We start from the raw sequence: 27891 nt of genomic DNA on the forward strand, positions 1-27891 counted from the left end.
TAAAGCGCCGGGGAGCCCGGCTGCGCTCGGCAGCGCCCGCCGCTCCCGCCGGCCCCCCCGGGCTCCTCCAGCCGCGCCGCTGCCCCGGGGGGCGGCAGCGCTGCTCCTGCCGCGATGCCGGGCTGGAGGAAGAGCCTCGCCCTGTGCCTGCAGCGGATGCAAGAGGACGGTGAGCGCGGCGGGGGGAAAGGAGAGCTGGAGGTGCTCGAAATTACCCTCTGCCGCCCCTTTTCCGTTATTCTTTTGCGGGGAGGGAGGTGCTGGTGGTGTGTATCTCTCTGGGAGGGGAACGATCCTCTACTGGCATGGAGCTCCGCGGATGAAGGGACTGGAGGGGGGATGTTCTTCGTGCCGGTAAACTTTGCCGCAGCAAATCTTCCTTTCTATCACCGGGCTTGCTTGGTTTCTGCTTTTGTGTTTTGTTTTTTTTTTTTTTTTTTGGTTTTGTTTTTCTTCTTCAAGTGGTGGGGGCAAACCTGAGCGAGAGGTGGCTGCGCGGTCCTTTTTGGATATTTGGAGGGGCTTGCAGTATCTGAGCCCCAACTTTCTAAAGCTACTGGTGATGCTGTTTTCAGCTAGTAATTTTCCCCAGTGCCAACTCCGCCTGGGGAGTAAAGGGTTTGCAAATTGCACAGAGGACGTGTCACGGTAATCCGATTCCTATTGTGCCGCTTACTGTTGCTCACAGTGACTGTGAATTATTTTGTTTACATGCTCAAGAGTGTGATGTTAAATAAATGCTGGACCTGCGGCTCATAAAAGTCGTGAGAAGACATCCACAAGGTGGCACAGCATAAGGGAGGTTTAAACGTTGCACTTCGGCTCCTGCGTTTGTAGATGAACAGGCATGAGAGTGGTGGGGAAAGTTTATGTCTCTGAAATGAAGTGCGTTTCTCCTGTGCTCTCATGGGACTCAGGTGCAGGAGCTGATCCGGGATGGGCAGAAACAAGCAGGAATGTGTGTTTTATGAACCCCTGCTGCTTTGGTGCAAAGTAGCTAATGGCAGGTTTTTCCTTTGGACCCCTTCCCAGACTACCTCTCTAGACTGTTCACTGGTAAACAGACTTAACAAATATATGAAGTGGCACTATGGCAGCATTTCATGTGAGTAATGCAAGAATCGTGGAATTCTCTGAACCTGCTGGTTAATAAGCACAGAGAGAAAATGTGCTCTTAGATCCCCTGCAAGGTGTTAGGACAGAGTCATTGAGCTGCTGTGCCTTTCTGATGCTGCTTCCTGGCTCCCACTGCTTTGGGAGAACACCATCTATTTCTGCTGCCGGCTTGCTCTAGGACTATGGCTTCCCCTTGGAGCCTCCATCTACCTGAGATAGACCTGTTAAAAATCTGGTCCTGTAGAAGAGTGAATCAATCCCCTGCTCAACGCACCGAGACCTGTTGGCATGGATTCAGCCCTGTTATGGTGCAGTGCTTTGTAACGCAGCCTTGCTGCAGCTGGCACGGATGCTCTTGCACCATTGGGTCGGGGTGGCTTTGGGAGCCTTATAAACATTCACAGCAGGGACCTCTTAATGTACAGCTGTACTGGGTTAGTGTTTGCTGGGTTACTTTCTCTGTGACTTCATACGTGTATGTACTGGTTCTTGTCTCTGGCTCTATGTAATGCCTTTCCTCCTCATCTCCCTTCCCTCTGACTTCAGTCCCAGCACTGCGGTGAGTCTGTGGCTGGTGTGCATCTCTTTGAGTACATTGCATTTATTTCCATGGGTGTTTCAAAGAGTAGTCAGTCTTAGGAAGGTGCCATTTAATCACAGAATGGTTTATCTGGAGGGATAAATCTTGCAGGCTTGAGCTGATATGCTGTGTAGAGGAAGATTAGCTGAGCTTGTAGGGAACTTCTTTCCCCTTTCCCCAAGGCAATCGGTTTGATGGCTGTGTTATAGCATATAAATCTGCAGGGGCAGCAGAGGAAATATTTGGTAATGTTTTTGTAGCACTGCAGTGTTAACAGGTATGGTAGAGGTTTTGCATCATGACGTGTCTCTGTCTGTGGCAGGAGAATTGGAACTAGATGATCTTTAAGGTTCCTTTCAACACACACCGTTCCATAACAATACTGCAAGAAATCTCTGTACTGTTCAGATTTTGATTTTGTAAACAACCTCCAACCAGTATATGAAGAAATATTGACTTCTGGTTTTCTTTATTCAGAGCAAGTTGTATTTGCCTTGTTGGCATCTCCATGCCTACATGGATGTGATAGGTTTGGGGTTTTTTTTTTATACCCAAGCTGGGGAGCTTTTCCCCCCAGCATGTGTGCTTTGGCCCATCAATTTGTTCACTTCCTCTGAGGACCACAGTACTTGAGCTTCCAAAGGAAAAGTCCTGGTGTTCAGCAGGAGCACAATTGAAATTAGAAGAGTGGTATATTTTGGTTACTGAATATTAATGTGATGAGTATCTCTTGCTATTTGCAGCCATTCAGAACTGGATTGGAAGCCTCATTAATCACAGTTGGTAGAAAAGGTCAGCCATGGTAAGTCACTTAGGGAACGGCAAGATATACACGAACTGTGCTGAAGTATGATTGCCATTTCAAAATACCACCCACAGCAAGTGTCTTCATGCATGTTTTGCCTTAAAATTTCCATCTCCTGGAAGATGGGAATGACTTCTGGCCAGTGTGCAGAAATGCTTTATTATATAACGTGTTGGTTTTCTCCACCACAAAGACTTGTACATGGGATTTCCTACTCCTTGCTCTGTTTCCTACAAGGAATAAAAAAACCGATGTCAATGACTTGGAAATATTTGGTGAGAAATGCTCCCTCCAGCCTGTGACAACAGACCTGTTATTCCAAAATAATGGGGTTGGTCAGCTTCTCCTTGCGTTACTGTGAGGTTGTCTCAGACCTGGAAGCAGAGGTTAAAGCATATGATTTTGCTTTCTGTCCCTCACTGTGTGTGCAGAGCTGTGTGGCCAGATCTTCTGCTGATTTATCTCCCTGATAACTCATCCTCTCTTGAGGAAGTGATGAGAACTAGTTAGCCTTGCCAGACCCTTTCCCATCCCAATGCCCCCCCTTATGCTGCTGTCCTTTATGTGAGGACTGAAGGATTTGAGCTGTATTCTTGCTGCTCCAAGGTTTTCAGTAGCAGAAGAAGCAAAGGCTAATTTCTGCTTTGGGAGCAAGAATGTATGTGGGCAGGTGGGAAAGTCTCTGTGTTTTTGGCACATCTGAGTGGATGTGGAAACTGTGTCTCTAGAAAGGATAAACTGTATCTGCAGACTGAGAAGTGGAGATACTTTTCTCCAAACTGGTGAAACTGACTGTTATCTAGATGCATAGGACTTGTGTAAGATGGGTCACACTTGTGGGCAGACACCCTTTGCTTAACCTGAGATGTTTTTCTGCTTCTAGGGGGAGGCAATACAGAGTTTGAGTGTAAATTTAGGTTGTTGACACAATTCCCCTTCCTCCCCCAGCTGGTTTTTCTTGAGTAAAAGCAGAAAGTTTGACTCTCACGTTTAAATCTCCAATATGATGCCTTATAAAAATAAAAACCAAAACCAAACCTTATGAAAGACTGAGGTAATGTGATTATAAAATATGAAGTGAGTTATCCAGCCTTTGCTTGAATCATGGGGCAGCTGGAAAGCAGGGGAAGGGGAAAGGGACAACTCAGACCTGCTTCAAAAAGTGACAATAAAGCAGGATTTTGTTGCTGCTATTTGCTTCCTTCCCTTGTATACAGCTCCATGCTGGTTACCTTGGAAACAGCTGTAGGAGCATATAGGGGCATTTTGCTGCTGTGCAGCTGTGGGCAGAGGTGTCCTGTGGTGCATGGAAAAGAAAATCTGTCATGGTGCAGGTTGATTTGTAGCATGAGGGTAACTAAGTAAAAACCCATTGCCAGATCTCCCTTTCTTGGCTGCCCTGTCTTGCTGCAGGTAGTTTGGCAGGAGTGGGACCCTGGGGAAAATTTAGCAGGGGAGTGGATCTTCACGGTTTTGGCAGAGCTATTTAAATTTTTATAATAGGAAGGTAAAAATATCTCAACAGTCTGTTTTAAGGAGGTTTATAACAACTGGGCTATGGACGTCAGGTTTTTATTCAGTCCTCAGAACAATGTACTGGGATGTTTTGCTCATGAAACCATGACTAGAAATGGGATTCTTCTTTACTTATTCACATGCATCAGGGAGAAACACCCCACTAAGATGGAAGTTTGCTGGGTTTGCATGATTAGTAGAAAATTAGATCTTCCATTGAGTTCCATGTTGTTTGTGATATGCACGTGATATGTAGAATAACTAAAATAGAATAGCTGTTAAAAATAATGTGAATTGTCTTTTGTTCACTTACCCATAAACATTTTGATCTTGCAAATGGTATGCTGTGCATAGCTTTAAATCAGTTGAACTGTTCTGTTGCTTAAAATACAGTGTTTTTTCATGTACTTGCCACATCAGAAATAATTCAGTCATTCAGAAAGGCTTTTTTTTTTTTTTTTTTAAATCAGCTCATCTTAAGACCATCTTTCAGTGCCAGATTGAGCCTGTTCAGTTTTAATACATTGCCTTACAGAGTCCCTTTGTCCAAACCTACAATGACATGATCTATTATACTGGCACTGAGTTTTCTGTAAAGAAATTCGGCTGTGTAGCTGTCACTTAAGTAGTGTGCAGTTGAAATGTTACAGCTCAAGGGCTGTTACATCTGTCCACTGCATGTGGGGTATTAATGTATTTCTGCATGTGATACTTTTGCTTTACAGTGCATCCAAGCTTTGTCAGAGATGGGGACTTGCTCACACAGAGCTCAGGAATTTATGGGCTGCTGTTTGTTGGTTATACTCATTATACAGGCCACTGCTTTTAAAAAATGCAAAAATAGAGGTTCTGACCCTCCAATGAAGTGTGGTGGGGAATTAGAATTGCATGAAGGCTGTGGTGGTAATTCTTAAGGGATAATTCTCACTTATCAAACTGATGGAACAGCTGGAGCAAATCCTGCTAGACTTTGATGGGGTCTTTTTTTGCTCATTAATATGTTGATGTGGATTTGGTACCCACTGAGTGAGTAATAACTGCACCCGAGCACTGTGCTCACTGCTCCCCTTCTTGCTGGCTGTCACACTGCTCTGAGTTTGGGCTGCTGCTTTTGATCCTATGTTTCAGTCAGAAAATTTAACTCGGATTGAGAAGTCCTGCACAACTTGGGGATGAAGCCACACAGGTTTTATGGAATGACTTCAAAGCCTCATTGAAACTTGATTAAAGGCAGAGATTGATAATTATTTTCCTTTTTGAAGTGATCTGCCAGATTTTACAATCTGAATGTGATCCCATATCTGCAAACTTTGGTTTTATGAAACTGTATGGACGTTGTGGCTTCTGCTCTCTTGTTTATGCAATACTCTGTGGGGCTTCTTGTGAAGAAGTTTTACTATCAATATTGAGCAATGATGCTCAGTGCTGACAAAAGCATCAGCTGCAGTGGTTTGGCATGCTTTTCCTTTAGGGCTGCCAAGGTTGGAAACTGTGGGGGAGGGAACCTTTCAGGATGCTGAAGACCTTGATGGAAACCATGAATTGTGGTAGCCAGGAAAATTTCAGAGTGAGAAGAATTGCCAGATCTGTCTGGAACCAGGCCATGCTTGATGTTCTCCAAACCTGTTGGTGTTGCTATGGGCTCATGCCAAGTGTAGTGGAAAAACACATGGGCAATTCCCAAGAAATGGATGTGGTCTTTGAAACTGTTGCAGTCTTGAGCTGTGATTGCAGCTGCTCACCCAGAGATCTTCTGGTGCTCTGGGTTGCACTGAGAGAAAGATTGCTCAGGTTAAACCGAAGTGTGTGGCCAGTTTGAGGTGAATGATTTGCTGTGTCTTTTTTTCATTTCTGTTTGTCTCTTCCAAGTAGACACAAGTGGCAGAGCTGCTTAGTGGTAGGCAAAGGAAGGCTGCCCACCAGGGCAGGAGCTCTATGCTGGGCTCTCTTGCTATGGTTAAGACTGTGTAGGCCTTCCTACAAGTGTCACATTTTTGATTGTTCTGTTAATTATTAGACTTCATTATAATGGAATAAAAATACTTATTTTGAAAATGGAGTGGATTTAGAGGTATAAATATAGTAGAATAATTATAGGGGTAGAGCTCTATTGAAATTACCTCGTTGTAGACAAGCCCCAAGACAGTGAATTAGGCATTTCTGGAGCTCTGCGTCACATAAATGGAGCCATTTCTTTTAAAAGCCAGACCTAATCCTTGAAATTCAGAGCAGTGATCTATACCTGGAAGGCTTGTGTAATGTATAGAGAAAGGTGAAAACTTTTTTCCCATGATGGTCTCTTTTCCCAGAGAGGCCACATGTCTCCTGTTCCAGTGAATGTTGGTGATGATCCCACATGCATGGGAGCTGCTCCTGCATTAATGTCTTGGGCCAAAAGCAGTTATACCATCTAAACATCTGTTTGTGTTCCTGAAAAGAGTATAGCTACTGTGCACTGACTCTGGTGTAACTGGGATTGGAACATGGGCAGCATTTGATCGAGAAAATCAATCCCGTGCTGATAGTCTCTGTTAGAAATGAATGCATCTTTTCTGCAGTGCTTGACCTGGGTGAACCATACAGTGGAATGGAACATTCCCCCTTGGAAGGGTCTGCATTTTGTCCAGTTATACTTGGTCTTGCCATGTGCTCTGTCCATTGAGAGAAAAATGTAATGAAGCTTTCCATTTAAAATTCAAGTAGAATTTTTATTCAGTCCTCTTGTTTTGTCAAAAGAATGAATTACCTTTTTATTTTCTCCAATTTTCCTCCCCTCTCTCTGTCTTTGGAAAATAAAGGAATTCAAATAAGATTGTAAAATTTATTTGTTTTAGCAATTATGATGATTTCCCTGTTACTGACTCTCCCCCTCATTAATGTTAGATGAACTTGGCATCTAGTCATTACTGGCTTTCACTTTTCAGCCAAAACTATTTTCTGGCTCTAGCAAAATTTGCTGATTTCATTGATAGCATTGGGAGAGCAGCTTTCCACTGGGAAATTAATTCAAACATTTTCCTCTGACAGCTTCAGGTATTTGGCATCAAGACCACACTGCATTTAAGGAGAAGAGGGTTGTTGTGGTATTTGAGCTCAAGGAAATGCAGTGCATTAGGATGGGGTTAGATCCATGTCTTATCTGTGTTAAGCAGAGGTGTCAGTGACCCTGCCAGCTAAGCTGCTATGTCTTGATGAGTAGAAACCTCTTGCTGAGGCCACAAAATAAATTCAATACTACATTCTTCAAGTTGTCTATGAAGTAACACCCTTTTTTGCTAAACAACTTAATTTCCACTGTAAACAAAGCACTACAGAGCTTTTGTTTTAGCAATTATATTAACCTTGGCTGCTGCTTTGTGCCAGAGTCAGAGGCTTTTCAGGGTATTTATTTGGATTATAGGTGTTGTTGCCTTTTCTGGTACATGTGATACTGTTAGTCATCCTGGTGACACTTCATTCATCTGTATAAAGAAATAAAGGTCCTGGCTCACATTTGAGTATTGCTTCATACATCCCACAAGGGGAGCTGCTACTTACATCAAGCCTGAGAGATCTCACTTGGGTCCCATGGGATGGAGCTGAGATTAGCCACTGAATTTTTTTATTTCTGTCTTCAATTTATAAAAAAAAAAAAAATCAAATAGCTCCTCTGTTCTCAAGGCAAAGTTGAGTTTAACATACAGAGTCAGTGCACAGAGGATTCCAGTCTTATCTTTGGTCCCAGTTTGATGAGAGCAGTCACCACAGAAGCAGAGTATAGACTCAGAGGTGGGGGTGGAGGACTTGTCTGCATTTGCATCCCCTTGCAGCAGAGGCATTGAAGATTTAGTGACAAATGAGATGCAAAGAAACAGGGAGAAAAATAAGATAATAAGGCAAACTGTCAGGCAGTGTGACAGTTTTGCAGAAATTAGTGATGCTAAGTTGCTCTCTTCTTACTTGGTACCAATGTGCTTTTCTGGTGCATGTTCAGTTTTTCTATGTGTGTTCAGGAAATAATGATATTTCCAGGAGTGGGGGCTCCCTCATTAAAACTATCTTGCCCAAATCCATAGCTTTTGATTACTGGAAGTCAGGGGAAGTTCCCTGGGGCTGTCAGAGTGGGATGAATTTAGTGAAGAGCTGGAAGATGTGTTAGTATTCATAGAAGCTTGTCTCAGGGCTATGTGTTAATCCTGAACAGAGGGCACTGTTGGGAATGAATATTTTGTTTCTAGATTAAATGTTCTTTTGTTTTCTTTCATCTTGGAATAGGAGGCAGTCAATCTCATTACTGTACCTGTAGTCATGTCTTTAAAAACACCATCACAAAGCTCCCTTTTGGGGTTAGAGGGCAGGTAGATCTGTGTGAGGTGGGGCGGAACTGTCTCAGTCTTCTTCCTCTTGGGAGCATCATCTTTTCGACCTTCTTCCATCTCTGGTTCTCCACTGCAAGTCATGGAGGTTCCTTCTCAGCTGGAAGGTAGCTGTGGGTAGAATGCTTGGGCTCTGTGCCTACAGGGAGCTGAGCCTGGTGTGCTGCCACCAAGTTGTTTCAAACAAAACCAAAACTCAGGCATGCTGCAAATCCTATGGCAGGCATTTAGATGAGGTACTGACACTGTGAGCATGCTCCAACTCACTGGCCATGCCTTGCTACTCCAGAGTCTTTCACAGACTTTGTGTCCTTTGCATCCTATCCAAACACTTTGTGCAGTAGCACCTGCCTGCATGAAACAGCTGTCATGCTCCCCAACAGATCAGGCTGTAGCCCAGTGGTAACTGCAGCAATTCCAGAGTGGCTGGCACTTACTAATGAGTTGGTTGGTATTGGGGATTGAGCCACAGGCCTTTTGGTCCTGTGCCTGTGCTCCTGACTGAGCGTACGGCTTGAAGCAAAATAATGTTGTCATTTAGTTTCTTTGAGTGTTGGGGTATTTTCTCTGTCATTTGAGATTAGTGGGACTGAGGGGTTCTGTTACACTCAGAAAACCAGTCTGAAAGCCTCTGCCACAGTCTTCGTGTCCGCGGAACACAGATAATGACTACACTTTAAAAGGTTTTGATGCTCAGATCAAAATGAATATGGAAGTGCAGTTATCAAGTGTAACTTCATGGCTGTCTTTCTCTGCTTAGTATCTTCATATTCATAATTATGGCAATTGTGCCAAATATTTGGGAAAAAATGAGGTAGAAAATGTCTTTCTGGAACAGGGTTGCAAATCTATTGCAGCATGGAGCTGGGCAGAACAAGAAGTTCTGTTTAAGTGGATAAAAATTTCCCTCTACAGTAATGAACTGTGCTGTGAGTTTACCAGCTATATAATCTAGTTTCCATCCATTACACCAAGTGATAATCCTCTAGCAAATTAGGTGCTGTTAGCAGCATTTCTGTCAGCCTGGGTCTGGCTGCACATCTAGGCAACCTGCCTTTGAGGAATTTCAAAATTTGCCCTAGTCAGTCTGCTTCCTCAGCCTCTGGAGACTCCATTTCACGTGTAACACAAAGCTGAACTGTCTTGCTTCTTTAATTGTATTTATTCTGCTTTTTCTCCACCCATCACCTGCCAAGGCTGTTTGGCCCTGTCTAGGGATGGCTCCTGAGTTGTTTTCTTGGAATATCCATTGTAATTGGCTTTTTGGCGTATCCTGTCCTACTTTAATTTAATTCCTTCACTGTCACTGTGCTTATACAGGGACTTGTTAGTAAGTGGGTGGGAGGTCAGAAAGCAAAATGTGTGCAAACCAGGCTGGGGTGCTGGTTTCTCTAGGGCTTGCTGCAAGGTGAAACTTGCTGGCTGTAGGGCATCCCTGCCTGGGGATGAGCTGTGCAGCACCGTGTGCCTCCAGCTCCCAGAGCCAGGCTTGCTCTGTGGTGAGCCCTGTGCTGCTCTGGCAGCTGGCACTCCCCTGCTCTTTGGGCTGCCCCTTGCCAAGGGTCGTGTACTGCCTGGAGAGATTCAGTGACAGGCAATACTGCAGTGAATGCCATCCAGTTTCTGTCTCTGAATAATTAAGAGGGAGAGCGTGGCTTTTGGCCAGGGAGCGCTGTCCTCTGCCACCCATCTGCTTCCCCAACTGTTGCTTGGAGCAGCTGCTTGTCTCCAGGCGCTTCTGGACAGGGCAAGGGGGTGCAGATTCCTGACTATCCTTCATTGTCTTGCCACTGACATACTTAGTGAGCTTTAAGTCCTTGGGGTGCCGTTTTTCGGTGCTTCTCTTTTGTGCAAATTCACATAATGGTTTTTAATTACAGGCTGCAATGGTGGTGCTTGGTTTCAATGCAGTGGTGGAGAGCACAGAGGTGGGAGTGAGGGGCAAGGGACTGGAGGAATGTGTAGTGAGGGGGCTTGTTTCACTGTTATCTCTCTCTGCAGCTGTGAGCTTCTTATAGAAATCCAGCTCCTGCACAGCTGGCTGTAGGCTGGATGTGCTGCTCAGCAGTGTGCAGGGAGAACAGCACTGAATAGCTCTGCAGGCAGATCCCTCATGCTCAGGTGTGATGGGCATGCTGGCAAAACCCCCATGGAGAAGGGGGAGGCCGTTCAGTACTGTGTAAAGGGAAACCACTGACAAAGCAGCCCTTGCATTGGAGGAGCAGGTGATAATGGCAGCCTCTGCAGTTTCAAAACAGCTGAGGAATTCCCTGTGTATATGACCATGTGCAGGTTTTTTTAAATATGACTAACTCTAGGGTGGATTGGCTCTAGAGGCTTTTCATAGCCCCTCAGTATAGGAAGATAGTGTAATATTTTTATTAGCTGTGGCCCTGTACAGTGGGGTAGTCCAGCATTTGACCTGTTGAAATTCAACACCAAGTAAGTGAAAGCCAGGAAGGCACCCCTAAAGTTGTGACAGCTTTTCAAACTCACCTCTGGGCACTGTACCCCACTGCAAACTCTTCCCCATCTACAGCGTTTCTCATTCAGTTTCCTGCTGAAGCCCAGCAGATTTCCTGTGATGAGTCACTGCTCTGAGGCAATGTGACACTGTGTGATTCCTGTTTCCAATCTACCTGTCACCTCCTCAGCCTGCCACTAACCAGCTGGCTGGGTTAGCCACTGGCAAGCTATTAAACTCATTTTGACACAATGAGTTAGTTAGGCTCACAAGTCAGAGTTGAAACAGACCTTATCAGACAACACACAAACTTTGATCTGTGCTGTGAGAGTATTGCTGATAGTGTTTTGGGAACATCATGTGAGTAAAGGATCGGAGGTCCATAAAGAGGTGTTTTTTGAATGTATTTCCCTCTTCTTTGTGCACAGAAACTTGAATTTGAGTGAAAAACAACAATTTGGGGATGCATTGAGGGAGTAGGAAAACTAATTTATGCCATGACTGGATGGATGTATTGGGAAGTGCAGCTCTCCTCTAGTGTATAATATTCCCACTTCACTGCAAGAGAAGACAGACACAAATCTACCCATCCTCCACAAAAAATCATTGTGGAAAGGTGTCCTCTTTCCAGGAGACAGTTGATTCCAACCAAGAGAATGAGTCCATCTTCCTGGCTGACTGTGGTGACCCAGCATTGGAAGGGACCTCTACTTTGCCTGCAAGTGAGACGTTAAAACACCAATCATCCAGGATAATGCTGTTTCAGGAGCTCATTGATTTTTATTGGAGGGAAGTGAGTTAAAAGGATGAGTCACTGACCTATTGAAAAATGAACAACCTCCTCAGTGCCATTAGGAGCTGGTAATAGATCATCCTGGACAAGAGCTGGTAGAAGGGGATTAAGGGGGTCTCCTTGTGCCTGTTGTTGTTCTACATTGTGTGTGGCTGTTGCTTTGCTCAATTTTTTTAATGGGTAGAGAAACAGCACACCCTATGTATAAAAAGCCAACAACTTCTTGTGAGTGTAATTGAAATTTAGGTCTAATCCTTATTAGTCCAGCTGTAACTTTTACAGACAAGGACAGAGTGTTACACCCTTGTTGAGATGTGGCAGTGGTGGGTAGTGTGGTTGAAGCTGGTGTCAAGCACCCCTTCCACTGGAGATCCTCTTGTATGGGGATATCTGATTTAAACTGCAGGGAATTTACCTGCAAGATTTCTTCTTTGCAAACTTGTGCCTGCCCTCTTTGATCCCTCTTGCCCAGGCTGAGGAGCTGCTTGCATGTTCTGGGCTTTAGGTAGTCACAGGAGGTGTGGAGATGTGGCCTCCTTTATAAAATACTCTGGGATTCATCTTTGAGAGGTGATGAACAAATGTAAAATTTTAATTTAAAAACTGAATAATGCTGTAATGGGTTTTTTTTCCTTCTTGCATTGTAGGTCAACTTTAAGCCCATGGTTACTTGCTCTCCCACTAGTAAAATGTCAGTCCCCATCTGATCACTTCTTTCCTGTCTCTGGTACCTGCACAGGGCTTTGGGATAATAAAGTGGAAGTCTGGTGCTGAAATATTTTCTCTGTTTTGTGCCAAGTCTTGACTTTGGGAGTTCAGTCAGTGTTGTGTGCAGATATGATCAATAAAGCTGCTAGTGATGTACTTTGCTATTAAGTCTTAGTTCATTGATTTAAGGAGTTACCAGAAACTAGGGGAATAACATGGTTAATTAAGTTAATTGGATTGTAAGGTCCACAGGGATTGTGCCTTTCTTTGTGTTCTCTGAAGCGCCTCAGACACCTCTGATCACCATAAAATAATGACTTTTTCTTTTTACATACTGGCAGTTTGAACTATTTAGTTGCTTTAAAATTATTTGCGTTTCAAGGCAACGAATTTCTACATGGACCATGGAGTTATGGCTTTGTAGCCTTTGGCTTTAATGGTCCAGGTAGAAATGGAGAAGGAGACTTTTAATGGAATTTAGCTAAATGGTCCCAAAGAATCTGGATCCTTGTATTTGTTTGCCAAGATGTCTTGCTAAGTTGTTACCCATGTTCTTGGAAAAAGCCTGTGGGGCAACTTCTAGTGTGTTTGTGTTTTGTATCTTGGCCTTACAGCTAATTCTTGTTATAGTCTTCTTGCCATCCAGCAAGGTATATGAAGTAATACATCAGGCTCTGGATAGATCTATTCTGTAGCATCCATGTTTTAGGAAAGTAAATAGATCTCCCCCTGTCTTAAATGGAAATTTATTCTGGGTATATGAAATAAAATTTTGCACAGAGGTATCCTTCTGCAGCTTTTATTTTGTCTAATTTATAGCTTCTCTTCCTCTCCAAGGGAATTGGAGACTTAAACCTCCCATTATAGGTCTGTAATTTATGTTTTCAAAATTCAGTGATTGTTATCTTTCAGTGTTTTTATGAAGCTCTGCGGTGGAGGTGCTCAAATAAAGTTGTATATTAAGTATTGGCCAATTTGCAAAGAGCAAAACTGGGATTATAAATTACCAGAAACATTCTCAGCCAGTATGAGCTGGTTCTCATGTTAATGTCTTTAACTTCCTTTGAAGAATTAGGGAAGATGAGCTGTAGAAACATGGACTGGATGAAGCTGTTACATGGTGGCTGGAAAATCATACTTGTCTTACGTGGGTACTGATGAATTGTCACTATCCATTAACAGATTGAGTGAGATTCCCCTGGCATCTTCTTAGGGCTTGGTAAAAGTCAACCCTTATTTTAAATGACCTCCTGAAGGGAAAGAGAATGTGCTCATTGCATTTTTAAGATGGCAGCAAGTTGAAAGCTGTTACAAAAACACTGGTGAGGAGAGCGTGGGCTTGATCTCTTGAGACATCCTCAGGAATATTTTCTGATTTCCATGACTTTATAGGAAAAGCAGGATATGGAGGATATGTGAGGACTGCATTTGTTCCTTGTATAAATCAGAACTTTTTTTACTTAGAAAAAAGGGGGGTGAAGGGAGAAAGCACTTCTGCGCTGCTTGGCAATGCAGCCATCTAGTGAAGAAAGTTGTTGAAATTGGATTTACCTAGTAATTTATTTTGAAACTGTATTTATCCTTTAAAGGTTTAAATGTAGACCTGCGTTATCTGTGCCTTCTGTGCCACCCTTTTTGGGTGTTCTGTAACAATTTTCCATGTTTGCAGTTCCACAGGAACCAAGTGCTCATCTGGACCTGGAATTTAAACATTTGGCTTTGGCATGTGTGGCGGTTTTGGGTTTTGTTGTTTGGTTGTTTTTTCTCATTTGTTTTGGATTTTTTTGTTGGTTTTTTTAATGTGAGTTTTTTTTGGTAGGTGGTTCTTTTGGTGATGATTTTTGCATGTGTTTTTTGTTTCTTTCTTTCTTTTCTTTTTTTTTTCCCCCAAAACTTAACACATTTTAAAATAGGGCATATCTGCTGCCCCAAATCCAGTTGTGAGAGCAACTTAGCAGTTTTCCTCTTAGTTTGGCTGTTGTTTTTCTTACTGTTGTTTTTCAAAGTGAAACTAAGTGTCATACAAAATTCTACTATTTCCACAGTGCTACCTGTGATAATATAAATGAGCCACTTCCCCTCTTGCCCCATCTATTTGTCTTGTCAGGAAAACATTTAATCCTAACTCTTGCTAGCCCAACTTGTGTGCACTATTCTGCTGCATATTGATATGTTAAATTATGTGAAAAATATGTATAAGATTAATTTTGATGTGAGAAATTTGCCTTTCAGGTTTTTTTTTTTTGTTACTAAATAGAAAACAAGGATTTTGTGTGGCTTTTTGTATTCCTAAGAGAAGAAATAGTTCTTTACAGTAATACCTTCCTTGTAAAAGTGCCAACATGGTTTTTCCAGGAGTAATTGCTGCATGTGGTTGGTACAAAATTGTAAGTACTGAAGAAATACCTGCCCTGACAGTAACTGAACTGTGCAAGGATAGGTTTTCTGATGCATCCGAGTGTTGCATGTTTTGAAGGAGGAGTTGATGTTGTTTGTGGTTATTTGTATGGCTGGGTTTTTTTCTCCTGCATGCGGATGTGTGTTTTAAAATCTTGCCTGCAGACATCTGTGTTTGCAGAAGCAGCTGTAACTTGAATGAAAGACTGTCTTCTTGTCTGCTGTGCCTGATGTAGGAGTAATCTTACTGTCACCACTGCCAAATTTATCGGCTGCACTGTGATTAGATGGAGGCCAAGGAAGGTGCAAGCAGTGCAGTGCAGCTCTCTGTGTGGTCATCCCTGTGGACAGGAGGAGCAGGAAGAGAGAAGGGTGCTGGTGTGGGTCTGCCAGGTATTTCTGCAAATGCCTCCCCGTTTTCTCCCCCATCTTGCCTTGAGTTCCCATTCTGTAGGATTATTCTGGCTGCTACAAGAAGCTCATATAATAAGCTAGGAGTGTCTGCTTTACCAGCTCTTCCTAATGTTAGTAAAACTCCTTTTCTCTTTAATTTTCGGTGTCTGATTGTTACAGGCTCTCAAATTAGTTTAGAGAGGTTGTGGCATGTGTGGAGCTAAAGCAGGGCAGGGGAAGCAGTGCTTCTGGAGGGGAGGGTGAGAGCTTGCCTGGGGCTCCTCTGTGGACATAGTTTCCATGTCTCTAAACCTCCTGGAATACAAATCTCTATGGTATGGAACAAGGAACTTTTAGCAAAATCTTCTGGTGTAAGTATTTTAGATCCTAAAGAATTGCATTATTCAGGTTGTAGTCTTGCATTTATATGTAGAGCTGAACAGATCTGTTCCTTCTTCCCAGGCTACTGAGTCCTCTGGGGGGGCTGCTGCCCTTCCCTCTCTCAATAACTGATAGTGGGGTAAGCACTTCTGTGAGCAGCATAGGTGTTACCTGCCAGTTTTTCTCAGTGGTGTAATGCTGGTGTGGGCACTGCATTTACCTGTGTGAGTACTGCCAGATTTCAGATGAAATCCTCTCTCTCTGCCAACAGTGATGGCTGTTATCACAATCTATATCCCAAGGGACACAACAAGCATAAATGTATCTCTGTTTTAACCACCTACACCGTGGAATGCCATTGCTACTACAGATCCCTCTGCATGCAGCTGCTGTTCCAATGGCAGCATGATCGTGGGCTGAGGTGTTCTGAGCCTTCTCTAGCCTGCAGGAGGAGTTGTCACTGAAAATCTCACAATGGAATTCCAGAATGAGGGTGCTTACCTGTGTTGCAAATATTTGTATGAGAGGGATCAGTGCTGGAGAAGTGGAAGTGACCACAGCGAAGGAGATGAGCAGAAGTACTGGTGCTGATCTTCTTGGCCAGGACCAGAAGCTGCGCTAGGCAAAATGCCATTGTCAGTGAGCAAGGAGGGAAATCCCAAGACATCTGGAGGAGGAAGATTGCCAGATGGACTTAAGGGCAATGCACTTGCAAGAGCTCCTGAGCAGAGAGAAACTCAGAAGTTGAATCTGGTGAAGAGATGTGAGGCCAGATAGACACCTTTGTTCTGTGAGTGCCTGACTCCCCTTACCTCCATCCTGAACACCTGCAGCAGGGGAGCCTTTGGAAGCAGTCATATTACATTATCTATACGCATAGGCTGTTTCAGGCAAAGCACCAGAAAAACCATCCAAAAAAAGAGAACAAGAAAAAATGGAAGAGTAAAGCACCTTCAAATTGCTCCAAGTACTGCTTCTGCAGTGGATACAGTTTCCAGCAGCACAGATCACTGTACTGCAAAAAGCAAAGAAAACAGGGGAGCACCTGAGTACTGAAATAAGTTCTGAAATGCAAAGTAAATCCTTGCAAGCAGCTCAGCAATAGCTCATTTAGTTCTCAGGTTGATGGTGTGTGGTTTTTTTTCTCTTTTACCTTTCTTTTTTGGTTGTGGGGAAGGAATGAAAGAAGATTTAAGCATTAAAACCGTTGGAGTAAACTTTCCCTGCTATGAGAGTTCTTTTGCAGCAAACTATTTAAGTCTGGTAGAAAGATTTTGGTGTAAAAAGGAGGAATAACAGTTTGAGGTTGTTTGAATTGGCTGGGAGACTGAGCAGTGCAATGCGTCTCTCTTGACGTGGAGTTGCGAACAGCTCTCCGGGTCTTTGTCCCTTTTGTACCCCGGCACCACCTTGGTCTCATCTTCCAGTGTTTCAGTCCTCCCTGTCCAGAGTTTCATCTAACCCATCACAGTGGCATTTGTCATCTCTCAGGTCAGTACCAGAGCACAGCAGCCCACACTGCATGGATCAAGCCTTTGCCTGTCCAGAGCCACTGAGACTCAAAATAGTTGCCAGCCAGATGGTCTCACTGATCTGCCTGTGCACTTACTCAAGGTATTTGGCAGGTCACAATGGACTTGAAAGCTCACCTATCTTCTGCTCTTGACACGGTGATGCTGGAGTGTCTAATGTGATTTACTTCATATTATTATCAAGGTTGATATGAACCTCTGCTGGGGAGATGTTGGAACCCTGGGTTTAGAAAATCAACAGGGAGTTTTTTCATTTTTATGGCTTCTTGTCTGCTAAGCCCTTATGTCATCTTCATTGGTGTCCCAAATCCCTGATGGACACTGACTGGAAAGAAGAGGCTGTGTAGCTTTCTCTAGAGTTTCAATGCTGGGTCTTGAAGAAATGAAGCAATAGAAGACCACGTCTGGGAGGAATGCAAGAAGGTAAATGCAAACTGATGGCTTTATCTCATGATGAAAAGATGTGGGAATACCTTCTAGAAATATTGTTACAGCTTGGTAGTTTAACTTCATAAAAGTGATGATTTAGTTATTCTGTCCTCCAAAATGGGCCACCTTGCCCTGCCTCCTTACCCAAATAAGAATTATAAAATTCTTAAACCACTGTTAAGAAATACAGTTACAGCTTGGGTAAGAGGCAAGCAGAAGGAAATGTGTGAGGATCGTCCTTGTATCTGACTGTTGAGCATCATCAGCCAGCCAGCCTGAACTTATTGTCTGGGCCTCAGTCTCCTGCTTCCCTTTCAATAGTACTTTCCATCTTAGTGGGGATTTTTCTTTGTGCAAGGTTATGAGATGTCACATGCAGCAGCATCCTTTCAGCTCATCACACACATGTAGCTATAGTACTGTCAGTTTTCATTTGCTGTCAGCATAATTTACTTCTTGGGTTCCTTTTTTATATTACCCCAACACTTTACTCTAAGCAGATGGTTGGAGGCTCTCCTTGTTGGCAAGCTGCAAGTGAAGATGCTGTTGGATGGGATTTGTTTGCCTAACTTTGCCTGTCTGCCCCCCTTCCTCATTGTGGAAGGGAAGCCAGTGGTTTATTTCCTTTTGCCCCATCCAGATACCTGGCATATCCATGGGGAGCATGTCTGCAGGGGCTGCTTCCTGCTTTGGCTGCAAAGGGGAGCTGGGGTGACCACCTGAGGTGGAGGCACCCTCATTGCCAAGTCCAGAGCTCCAGCCAGGTGTGGTTGGTAGGAAGTGATGGGTGGAACAAACAGGCCCAAGCTCTCTGTAAGACTAATGTGTTTTAGGTGAGGCAGGTGAAGACATCCAGAGAGGTTGGGTGTCCCCACCAGGAATCCTCTTTGCTGACTGTAAGACAGCTGGAATGGAACTAGAGTTTTGGATAAAAGTGAAATTTGAGTAGTTCTTCAGTGAAGGCTGTGATTAGTGATTCAGATATGCCAGTCAGTCCATTAAATCTTAACCTTACCTTATCAAGTCCTCAGAGATCTCACTTTCAAAGCAGAAGGCCTGTGATGGTGGCTGAGGTCAGGGAGAAGGGACACCAAATCTTTCCATCATTCCTAAGTTGGAGCAGTGCCTTGCCTGACTGGCAGATTGCCTCTTTCATCTTTGTTGGCCTATTCAAAAGACCAGATACTTGGTGTAAATCCCTGCTGTGGTGACTCTTAAAGATCTTCATTTAGGATGGTCCCTTCTGCCCACGTGTCCTCCAGCATGCTGCAGGCATCAGTTTAATAGAAATAAAAATTGATTAGTGTGGTCCCTAGTGAATCTTTCAGGGGTTTGGCAGCAACTGGAAATAATGTGTGTGCAGCTGTTTGGTGAAGGGGTGAGATGGCTGTTATTCCTCTTAAAAATTGATCAGTGCTATTCCTGGGTATTGATCTGAGCCTCCTGAACAGAAGAAGAGCCAGCCCTGTCCAAGGGCACATGGATGGCTCTTCTTGAGGAGGCTGGGAGAACAGCTCACTATCTGGGACAAGAAAGTTTATTCTTGGTCCCATCTTGTATTTTAACCTTTTTTGTCTAACAACTTTTCTTACAGTTATGCTTATGAGTTTGGGTTAGGGAGTCCCCACTGTTTAGCACCTAGTGGAAGCTGTAAATGACACTGTGGCTGTACAGATCTAGCACATGTCAATGTTCTATATTTGCTTAGGGGAAGCATACAGTGCATCTCCCAGGCATAATTCCCACTGTAGTGGATGCAGGCAGGATGACACTGCACCAAGGAGCTTTGCTTTAGCTCATTCCAGTATTGTATTCAGTTGGTTTGTAATAAATGGATTGATCAAAGTCTATATTGGCTGACTGGGAAAGGGAGTCTGTCTAGAGGTGGCTCCAGTCCTTGTCATCCTTTCCTGTTGCTCTTCATTCACAAGTGTCCCTGTGCTTTACTAGGCTCCCCCTGATCTATGAATGTATCTCTGCTATTAAATGAGAAGGGCATGCAAGCTGTGGTGAGGGGAGGAGGACCTTGCCTAAGGAAGAAATGTGCCCACAAACCAGAAGTCCCTCTGCACTGGTATATGGCATTAAATGCTACCATACAGCTCCTCTTGTCAGCAGGAGGTCAGAAGGGATGCCCAGTAAACAGCCACCTCTGTCATGTATTCCCCTTCCTTGTCACCTCTGTCCTCTCCTGAAAGCTGAGCTTGGCTTTTCCTTTCTAATAAAAGCTGATTAGGGAAACAAGATATCAGGGAGGATTTTCAAGTCCAGGTTGTTTGGTATTTAGCCAGGTATCCACAGGCTAGTATGTCTCATATAGTACATTCCCTTTGCTGAGCACATTGTGGCTGAAGAGCCTCTTCTCTCTCAAGAAGTGCTGGCTTTTGGGAGCCTTTAGCTGGATGCTTATCCCAGGCAGTGCCTGGCTGAGTCAGGGACTGACTCTAAAACACTGTGTGCAATAACAGTGTGATCTCTCCATCTTATGTTGGAAATCAGTGACCAAGCACTGAAAAGTAGCAGAGTTTGGGCTGTGGTTTCATTTTTTTGTTTTTGCTTTTTAGCTTGTAACCCATAGCTTTAATCCACCTTGAAATGAAGAGTGAACAGATTTCTGTTGTCTTTATGCCTCAGGGAAGTCTGTGTGTGAAAGGAGAAGGTTAGGGAGTTCAGGAGTTTGTTGCATGGGATTAGCTGGGAGGTAGATGGGGACCATTTTTGTTCTCTTGGTAGTATACGGAGTCTCTGTAAGTGTAGTAGGTTTGTCTGTGTTAGTATCTCTTCAGGGAAGTATATCTGAAAATGGACCTATCCATGAGGAGAAACAAGCTCTGTCATGCACCCGTCTGCTCCTGCATGGTCAGTAGCAGGAGGATTGTAATGTTTGCTGCTGTGCTGGCTCTAACAAAGCTCATGGTGTCCCTCCTCATGGATGCCCCCATCAGAGCCCAGGATGCTATGGGGCTGGATGTGTTGCCTAGTAAGTGTTGCTCCTAAGTTCTAGGAAGTGTGGTTTCAAGTAGGTTACAAGTAGAAACCGGCGTTTCTAAGCTCACTGGTGGAGGTGCCCAGCTCTGCATGGGTGGTGGGTGGGACTGGGGGACAGTGCCCGGGGCCTGGGCTTTGGCATGTGAGTTCCAGTGCTTGCACCCAGCCCCAGGGCTGGCTTGCCCTGCTTGGTGCATATGTTGATGCCTGGCATTTATTAAGGGATTGTCCTTCAGTCCTGTGCTACTGAATCCCTTCTGAAGGGATTAACGTGGGAGGAAGGGATGCCTTGGGACTTGTGGTTGAGATTTGCTGTTGCTCTGAGCCAACAGCAGAAAAACCTCATTGGAATTGGAGGAAGCAAGACTGGGATGGAACTTGCTAGCAGAGCATTCACTTTGCAGCCAAGATTAGCTGTTGAGGAAAGTGCAAGCCGAATGTTCCAGGATAAATTACCCAGTAACCAACCTTGCTGAAGGGGCAGCAGCCTTGAAGCGACAGTCAGTGGTGGTGCTTCCCATCCTTAGCATGGCATGGAACCATTTTTTCATTGCTGTTTGGTACCTCCTGCAGAAGACTGCAGCAAACTATTCCTTGCTGTTCTCTTGGGGGTTTCATGACTGTTAATCATTTCCCTCTTTTCAGGTTTTTTGGGTGTATGGTGGAGTTTTTTGTGTGAATCTCAGTCCCTTGCCACCTTCACATCCTGTCTAAGATTATTTAATAACTTACAAATATCTGCACAGAACAGGGCTGCTGGCTTTTGGGTGATGACTGTATTAGCTATGCTGCTGACAGCTCCTTGCATTTTGTGCTGGAGGATCATTTAAACAATGAAATAAGCCCCTAGGGAAAGAGGTAGGAAGGCTGCTGTTTGATGTTTAATGCTTGACTGCACAAGGAGGGCATGAAAAAATCAAGCCCTTTGGGAAGGTGCCAGGCATGAGGCCCATACAGAAAAGGAAGGATGCTGGAGATGCCTGGGTCATGTGCTGGCTGCCCCTATTGTTCTGTTGGGTGGCTTTGCTGTGACTGTGAGCATGACCCCTGGGTGATGCTGCAGGAATGAAATTGCTGTGAATTGCAGCAGCCTGGTCCTCTGGTTGTGGCTTGCCAGGATTTCCTGAGAGATTTGCTTTACTGGCTCAGGCTTCCACAGCAAGCCGTGGTAGGTGGTATCTGAAATAGCTAATCTATTTATGTCAAGATACATATTGTGTTCATCTGTTGAGCCTCTTACTTGGACCAGTGGGTGATGGTCACTCCATAACAGAAAATGTATTAGTGAGTATTCAGAGGATGGAAGAAGAATTAATTACATGCACAAGCTTTTCTGATGTGAAAGAAAGAAACGACTGGGAACCTACCTCAAAAAGGAGATAAATAAGAAAAGATACCAATAAATGTGGACCACAATGGCCAGTCTAGGGAAGACCAAATGGGAGTGTTCAGTCATTCTATTTTTAGTCCCTTGTTTCAGTTCCTGATGCCTATGAGCTGAGATGTGACACTACACAGAGCTGCCACCAGCCTGTTCAGTGCAGTGCATCATCCCCTGCTGTTTTGAGGGTGAGCTGTTTGCAGTAACATGGATGCTAAGAAATGGCATTGCTATATATGGCAACAGAGCATTTCTGTGCACAGTGTCATCTTTGCCTTTCCCCTCTTAATGATATCTGTAACGAGGAAGGAAGGATAGAGCTTTTTGCTCCAAATAGGGAAGAAGGCCTGGATGGCTTTGTCCATCAGCAGCATGAAAGGCATAAAGGCTTTCATCCTTCAGAGCCTGGTAAGTCTTCCATGAAAATCAGTGAAATGGCTTCAGGTGATAGACATGTGACAGCAGGTCAAGCCTGACCACTGTGGCTGAGAGGTTCACAACAATGTTCAATCCATTAGCTGATCCATGCCTGGGCCCATGTCTTGTACATCCCTTAGATCACCCACTGGCAGAAAGCAACCTCTGTGCTCTTTGTTTTCCCTACTTAGGTAGGATTTTTTTCTGCATGGACTTAAATGAATTTCCTTCTAGGAGAGGAAAGGACATCAGGATAAGTAAACCAAACATTATTGGGAGTAAGTTCCTAGGAGTGGCAGGTTTCTCACTACTGAGCATTTGGATTGACAAAAGAGCTGTGCTGTGTGTGGCTAAAAAGTGATCATTGCTGCTGTCTTTCTGCACACCTGCTCTTACATAGTGTGGGCAGAGACAGAAATAACATTTTTATGGCAAATTCATTTCAGATTTTCCAGGTACTAGTTTTACTTTAAATTATGAATTTAAAAAACTCACAGAAAAGTAAATATGGAAACATGACTTCTAATGTAAATATGTGCATGTAAATACTAAAATTTAGGCATTCATTATGTTTAAACTGAATTGAATCTACCCATCATGCTAAGTGTAATTTCTAACATTGCTTGCTTCCCTGTATTTCTGCTGTGTCCTTTTGCCAACAAATTTTTCAAAGCAGTGGGATGCATCTTATAGGTAGGATGTGGGGAGCTGGAGAGATTTGTCCAAGTTGCAGAGCTGTTACAGGACCTGATTTCTGATGGTTTAATAGACCATATGGCCTTCCTTGCAGGGATAAGAGACCCCCCTCTAGACCCAGAAGCTTTGCAAGGAGTTTTTGCTGTTTTTATGATCTGGGGGCAGGTTTTGGCTGGAGTAGTTTGAGGTGGTGTGGAAACTCATTCTTTCCTAAACTGCTGTTCTTGGCCTGTAGGTGTTCTCTTTCTTTTCTTCTACAGAGCTACAGAGCTTGGGCTTGGAAATATCTCCTCTCTGAAATAAAAGATGATCTTGAAACTTTATGGCAGGCTCACCATTTCTTAGAGTACGACTCTGCTACAATAGTCATCAAAGCACTAAGGACACTATGGCAGCTTTACTTTACTTTAACTCCTGCTAGTCACTGAACTGTAATCCTAGTTCTACAGCAGTATAAAAAGTTGTCACTAAGCTGATCATAAATCACTTGGTTTGCTGGGAAAGCAGTTAGGACCATTCTGGCCTCACAGAAGAGGTGCTTGGTTTGTGATGGCAAGTTTAAATGCAGCTGTGAAAAAAATAACCCAGTGCAGTGCAAGCAAGATGTTGGTATTGGCTGGGAGGGCCCAGTCCTGGCAAACCTGGAGCTGAAAAGAAGCAATTTAATCGAAATGGATGTGTTTATGAATCCTTGCTGGGCTTTGCTGTTTCTGGGTATTTCTGGGATGACTTCTGCCAGGAGTAGGGTAACTCACCTGGTCCTGCCTATATGGAGCAGAGTGCTTCAGTGGCCACTTGGTCTTTCCATGTATAAAACTGCATTTCTACCCTCCTATCACTCTACTCTTGGTACAGAATGTTTCAAGTGCACACTGAAGATGTGCAGAGTTCACTGCATCTCCTGGAGCCACTGCTGCAGGACTGAGCAGTGCTGTGCAACTTGCCTGCAACAGGCCTGTCTTGTTATTTGTCACCTGTGTGTGACCTCTTTGGTACTGAAAATTTCAGTGTTAAAAGCTTCCAGTTAGACAAAAATGTGTGTTCAGAGCTGGGAATTAATTTGAAGTAGATGATTTTATGCTCACAAATTCACAGCCTTTTTAGTTGTCTTAACAAATACCAGTGCTCTCCCCATTCAGCCCTCCGCTGTATGGGGGATGATTTGGGACCTCCAGCCTGTGTGCCTGGCCCAGAAATTGCAGCTGCTTGCTGAGTGCTGTTGGGCAAACAAGTCTGAAGATCATGAATTAAGTAAATAATATGTGGATTAAAATAACATGCTAACTCCAAGATGTGGAGCAAAAGGAGGTTTTTGGGTTTTTTTTTTTCCTCACAGCTCAAGTCTCTTAGATAGGGCTGCTGGAGTGCTAGACACTTTGCTTTCATCCCAGAAGTTCATCTTTCTCTGTGCTTGAGTTACCCTGCTTCATTTAAAATGGGTCTTCCAATCGGTTTCTGCTAAATTGCTGCAAAATCCTGTGTGGATGCTCTTCAGTTGATTTAATCTTGGTTTATGTTGATTTAGTTTCTTGCCAACTTTGGCTAAATCCATTTGAGACAGAGTTAAATCAACTTACGAGTGTCCTTGCAATTTAATTAAATCGACTGATGTAGCTAATGTAACTGATTGTAATTAAATGCAAAGAGCTTTTATATAAAGACAAGCCCTGAGGGAGTTCAGGAAATCCCATCTCATGTTCCCCTTAGCCCCTAAAAGGAGTTTGCTCAGAGTTTACCATCTCTGCCTCTGATCCTTGTCCCAGAGCAGAGCTTAGCTATGTTGGGCTGTGCCTTGTGTTTACAATAAGCTCCATCCCTGGTGTCTCAACCCTGTGGCTCTGCCCCACTGCTGCCATTCCTTCCTTGGGTGACTGTGTGCCCACAGCCTGGCAGAGAATGACACTGGCTTGCTTGCTGCCCTCCCTAAATAATAACTTGCTCAGGTGGTCATTATTAAGTCAGTCATTCTGCATACTGACTTTTGCCTAGAAATGTTGGAGAGCAGGCCCAGGCCGCTGGGGACGCAAGCAGCTATTGGCAGGTTGGCCGGGTGGCCACTGGTTCAGCCCATAGGGATCGACCGTGCAGACCTTCAGATCTATAGAAGGGGAAGAAGACTCAATAAAAGGGGCTGAACCCAGTGAGTCTTGTCGCTCGTCTGTCTCTGAAACTGTGACAATTGGTGACCCCTGGTCGTGATACAACAGCTGCCGCAGGTATAGCGGGGAGACAGAGGGGGCAGCGGGGCGAGCTGCCAGCAGCCTTCGAGCCGCAAAGAGCGGGAGCGGCAGGATAGCCGTGCTTGGTCCAGACCTTCCCTTCTATTTCTTTTTTTTTTTTTTCCCTGTTTCCTTTTTTGTGATTGGGAGACAGTGCCAGCATGGGTTTCAGCACCAGAAGACCCCGTACTACAAGTTTGGACTTCCTTTTTAACAAAAAAAGGGATAAAATATGACAAACAGGCTTTAACAGCCTTAATCACATGGTGTAAGAGCCACAGACTAGACGTCTCCGAGGGGACTGCCCTGGACTTGGAAAAGTGGAAGCGGGCTGGCAAAATCATAATCAAAGTGGCCTCCATAGGAGATGAGACAGCCATTAATGTGATAAAGCCTTGGAGGCTTATAGCGGGCTTGCTAAAACAATTAAAAACTGAGAATAATGCAAGGACGATGCTGGGACCACTGCGCGCACTGCCCACTGAGGCTGGCAGCGAGGAGAGGGCACCGGGAGAGGCAGCGGGAGGCGTGGGCGCTGCACTGGGCGCACAGGAGCGCACCTCGGCCGAGCAGGGCTGCACCGCCGGCCCGTGCCGGGACGTTGTCCCAGGGAGCGCTCCGCACCCGAGCAGGGCTGCACCGCCGGCCCGTGCCGGGACGTTGTCCCAGGGAGCGCTCCGCACCCGAGCAGCGCTGCACCGCCGGCCCGTGCCGGGACGTGCAGCCGGCGGAAAGCGCTGCCACTGAACCAAACGGGGGAGCCGCCCCGCGCGGCCGCGCTGCGTTAAACAAGTGTCCTGCAGCCCCTCCGTGCCCTGCCTCCGACAGCTGCAGAGTGGTGCTTAAAGCTGGCCACTGCAGGACCACGTCCAGCTGCTGCCAAGTCTCTGGCCACTGCCAAGCCGCTACTAGCACGCATTCTGTGACCATGCCTGGCAGTGCTGGCCACGAAGTTTCTGTGGAAACCGAGCGTCCTGTAGCTACATCGAATGCGCCTGCACAGCCATCGCAAAAATGCTTGCCTGAGACAGACACGCTATCAGGAGGCACCCAATCTCCACGTAAGCGTCATGCCTGGAAATAGCGGTGGACTAGGAAGTCCTAATGTTGCCGCTGCCACAGCAGCAGACACGCCACTATTACCAGAGCTGGAGCTTTCCCCAAGATGTATACCAAAAATGGACGTGAGAGAGACCCATAGCCATCGTCCCCCTTCGGAACACCGCGATATCGTCACTGTCGCTGCACTGCTGACAGCCCTGCCTGGACAGCACCACAACCAGACACACCTGCACAGGCAAAAGCCTTCCATCAAGGTGCTCGAGCTCTGGCTTTCCTGTTTCTGAAGTTTCCTGTTCATAGAGTTGTTATATTGTAACTTTTAAGTTAATAAGCCTGCTGCATGCCACTTTGAGAGTTTGTATCACTGGTAATCCCATTTCACAGCTTTTGAATATGATTGTTACATCGCCAATGATACAATGGGGATACATCTCTGGCTGAAAGGCCCTAGGCCCGCTGAGCCATGTTTGTCACCCTGTCTCCAACGACCCTGGAGACAGGATGACAGATGCTGCTTTTATATTTAAAAACAAAAAGGGGGAAATTATTGTGGTGGTCAGCAGCTGGCCTAAAGGCCTCACAATAATAATTAATCCCGTTTTATAACTCTCTCTTTTATAACTGAAATAATGAAGACATAACTGAAATTACATAAGTACCCTGACCAGTAGGTTATGTAATCTGACCAGTGTGGACTGTTGGAGAGCAGGCCCAGGCCGCTGGGGACGCAAGCAGCTATTGGCAGGTTGGCCGGGTGGCCACTGGTTCAGCCCATAGGGATCGACTGTGTGGACCTTCAGATCTATAGAAGGGGAAGAAGACTCAATAAAAGTTGGCTGTTGTGCATGAACCCAGTGAGTCTTGTCGCTCGTCTGTCTCTGAAACTGCGACATAGAAATGCATTGCTTTTTTTTGTTCTTGACCTCAGACTGGAGGCAGTGGTCTGTAATGATGTAATCTTCGAAAAAGCATCCAGGTTCCATGCCCCAAAGGCTGCTCGTTGATCTCCAGCAAGGAATCTTGTCATTTAAGGGAGTAAAGATCCTGTGTTAACACAAATTTCTCTAGTTTTGAGTGCTAGAATAGAGGACCAGATGGGAGAGCAGCCAGAGCAGGCTTGTAGCATCCTTTCCCTCTGACCCTCTGGCATTGCATGGACTCTGCAGTGACAGCAACAAAGGCAAAGACAAGGAGCATCTCGCTTCTTCCTCCCCCTGGTATTAATGTCCCCAAAAGTCTGGGTAGCAGAAGATGAGCAGGGGAGGCACCATTTGTGACCATGCAAGCTTTTAATTTTCTGGTTTTTTTCCTGCTCTGTTTCTAGCTCAGTTCACATAAGGAAAACACTAACAGCCTCTGATGATCGTTTCATGCTCTGTTTGCATCCTTCTTAATGGGAGTGCTCCCTCAGTGAGCTGAGGTGCCATGTGCAAACCTGCCACTCAGTGAAAGCCCACAAATAAAGAGAAACCCACAGGGACTTGTGGGGCTGTTCATGCCCTGGTACCCAAGGCTGATACCATGAGCCCCCAAAAAGGAGATTGCTCACAGTTTACTATCTCTACTTCTGATCCTTGTCTTTAAGGGACTTCAGAAATCGGCTTTGGGCCCTGGGGACCCAGGCGTTGCCTCTGCTGGCAGATGTGTGATGGAGACTCCT

At 44.8% G+C, this 27891-nt stretch overlaps 1 protein-coding gene across 1 annotated transcript in view; it reads left to right on the plus strand.

Moving 5' to 3' along the window:
• Positions 1–41: 41 nt before the first annotated feature.
• GRIP2 (glutamate receptor interacting protein 2) overlaps positions 42–27891 on the plus strand; it is a 265964-nt gene continuing 238114 nt past the window's right edge. Inside the window, exon 1 of the mRNA XM_042016462.1 lies at positions 42–169. Coding sequence (XP_041872396.1) covers positions 115–169 — 55 coding nt within the window. The 5' untranslated portion in view covers positions 42–114. The remainder of the gene's footprint in view (positions 170–27891) is intronic.

This window comes from Corvus kubaryi, unplaced genomic scaffold, assembly GCF_017639235.1.
Source record: "Corvus kubaryi isolate FWS band 111438036 unplaced genomic scaffold, C.kubaryi_AGA036_p1.0 136, whole genome shotgun sequence".
Lineage (NCBI taxonomy): Eukaryota > Metazoa > Chordata > Aves > Passeriformes > Corvidae > Corvus > Corvus kubaryi.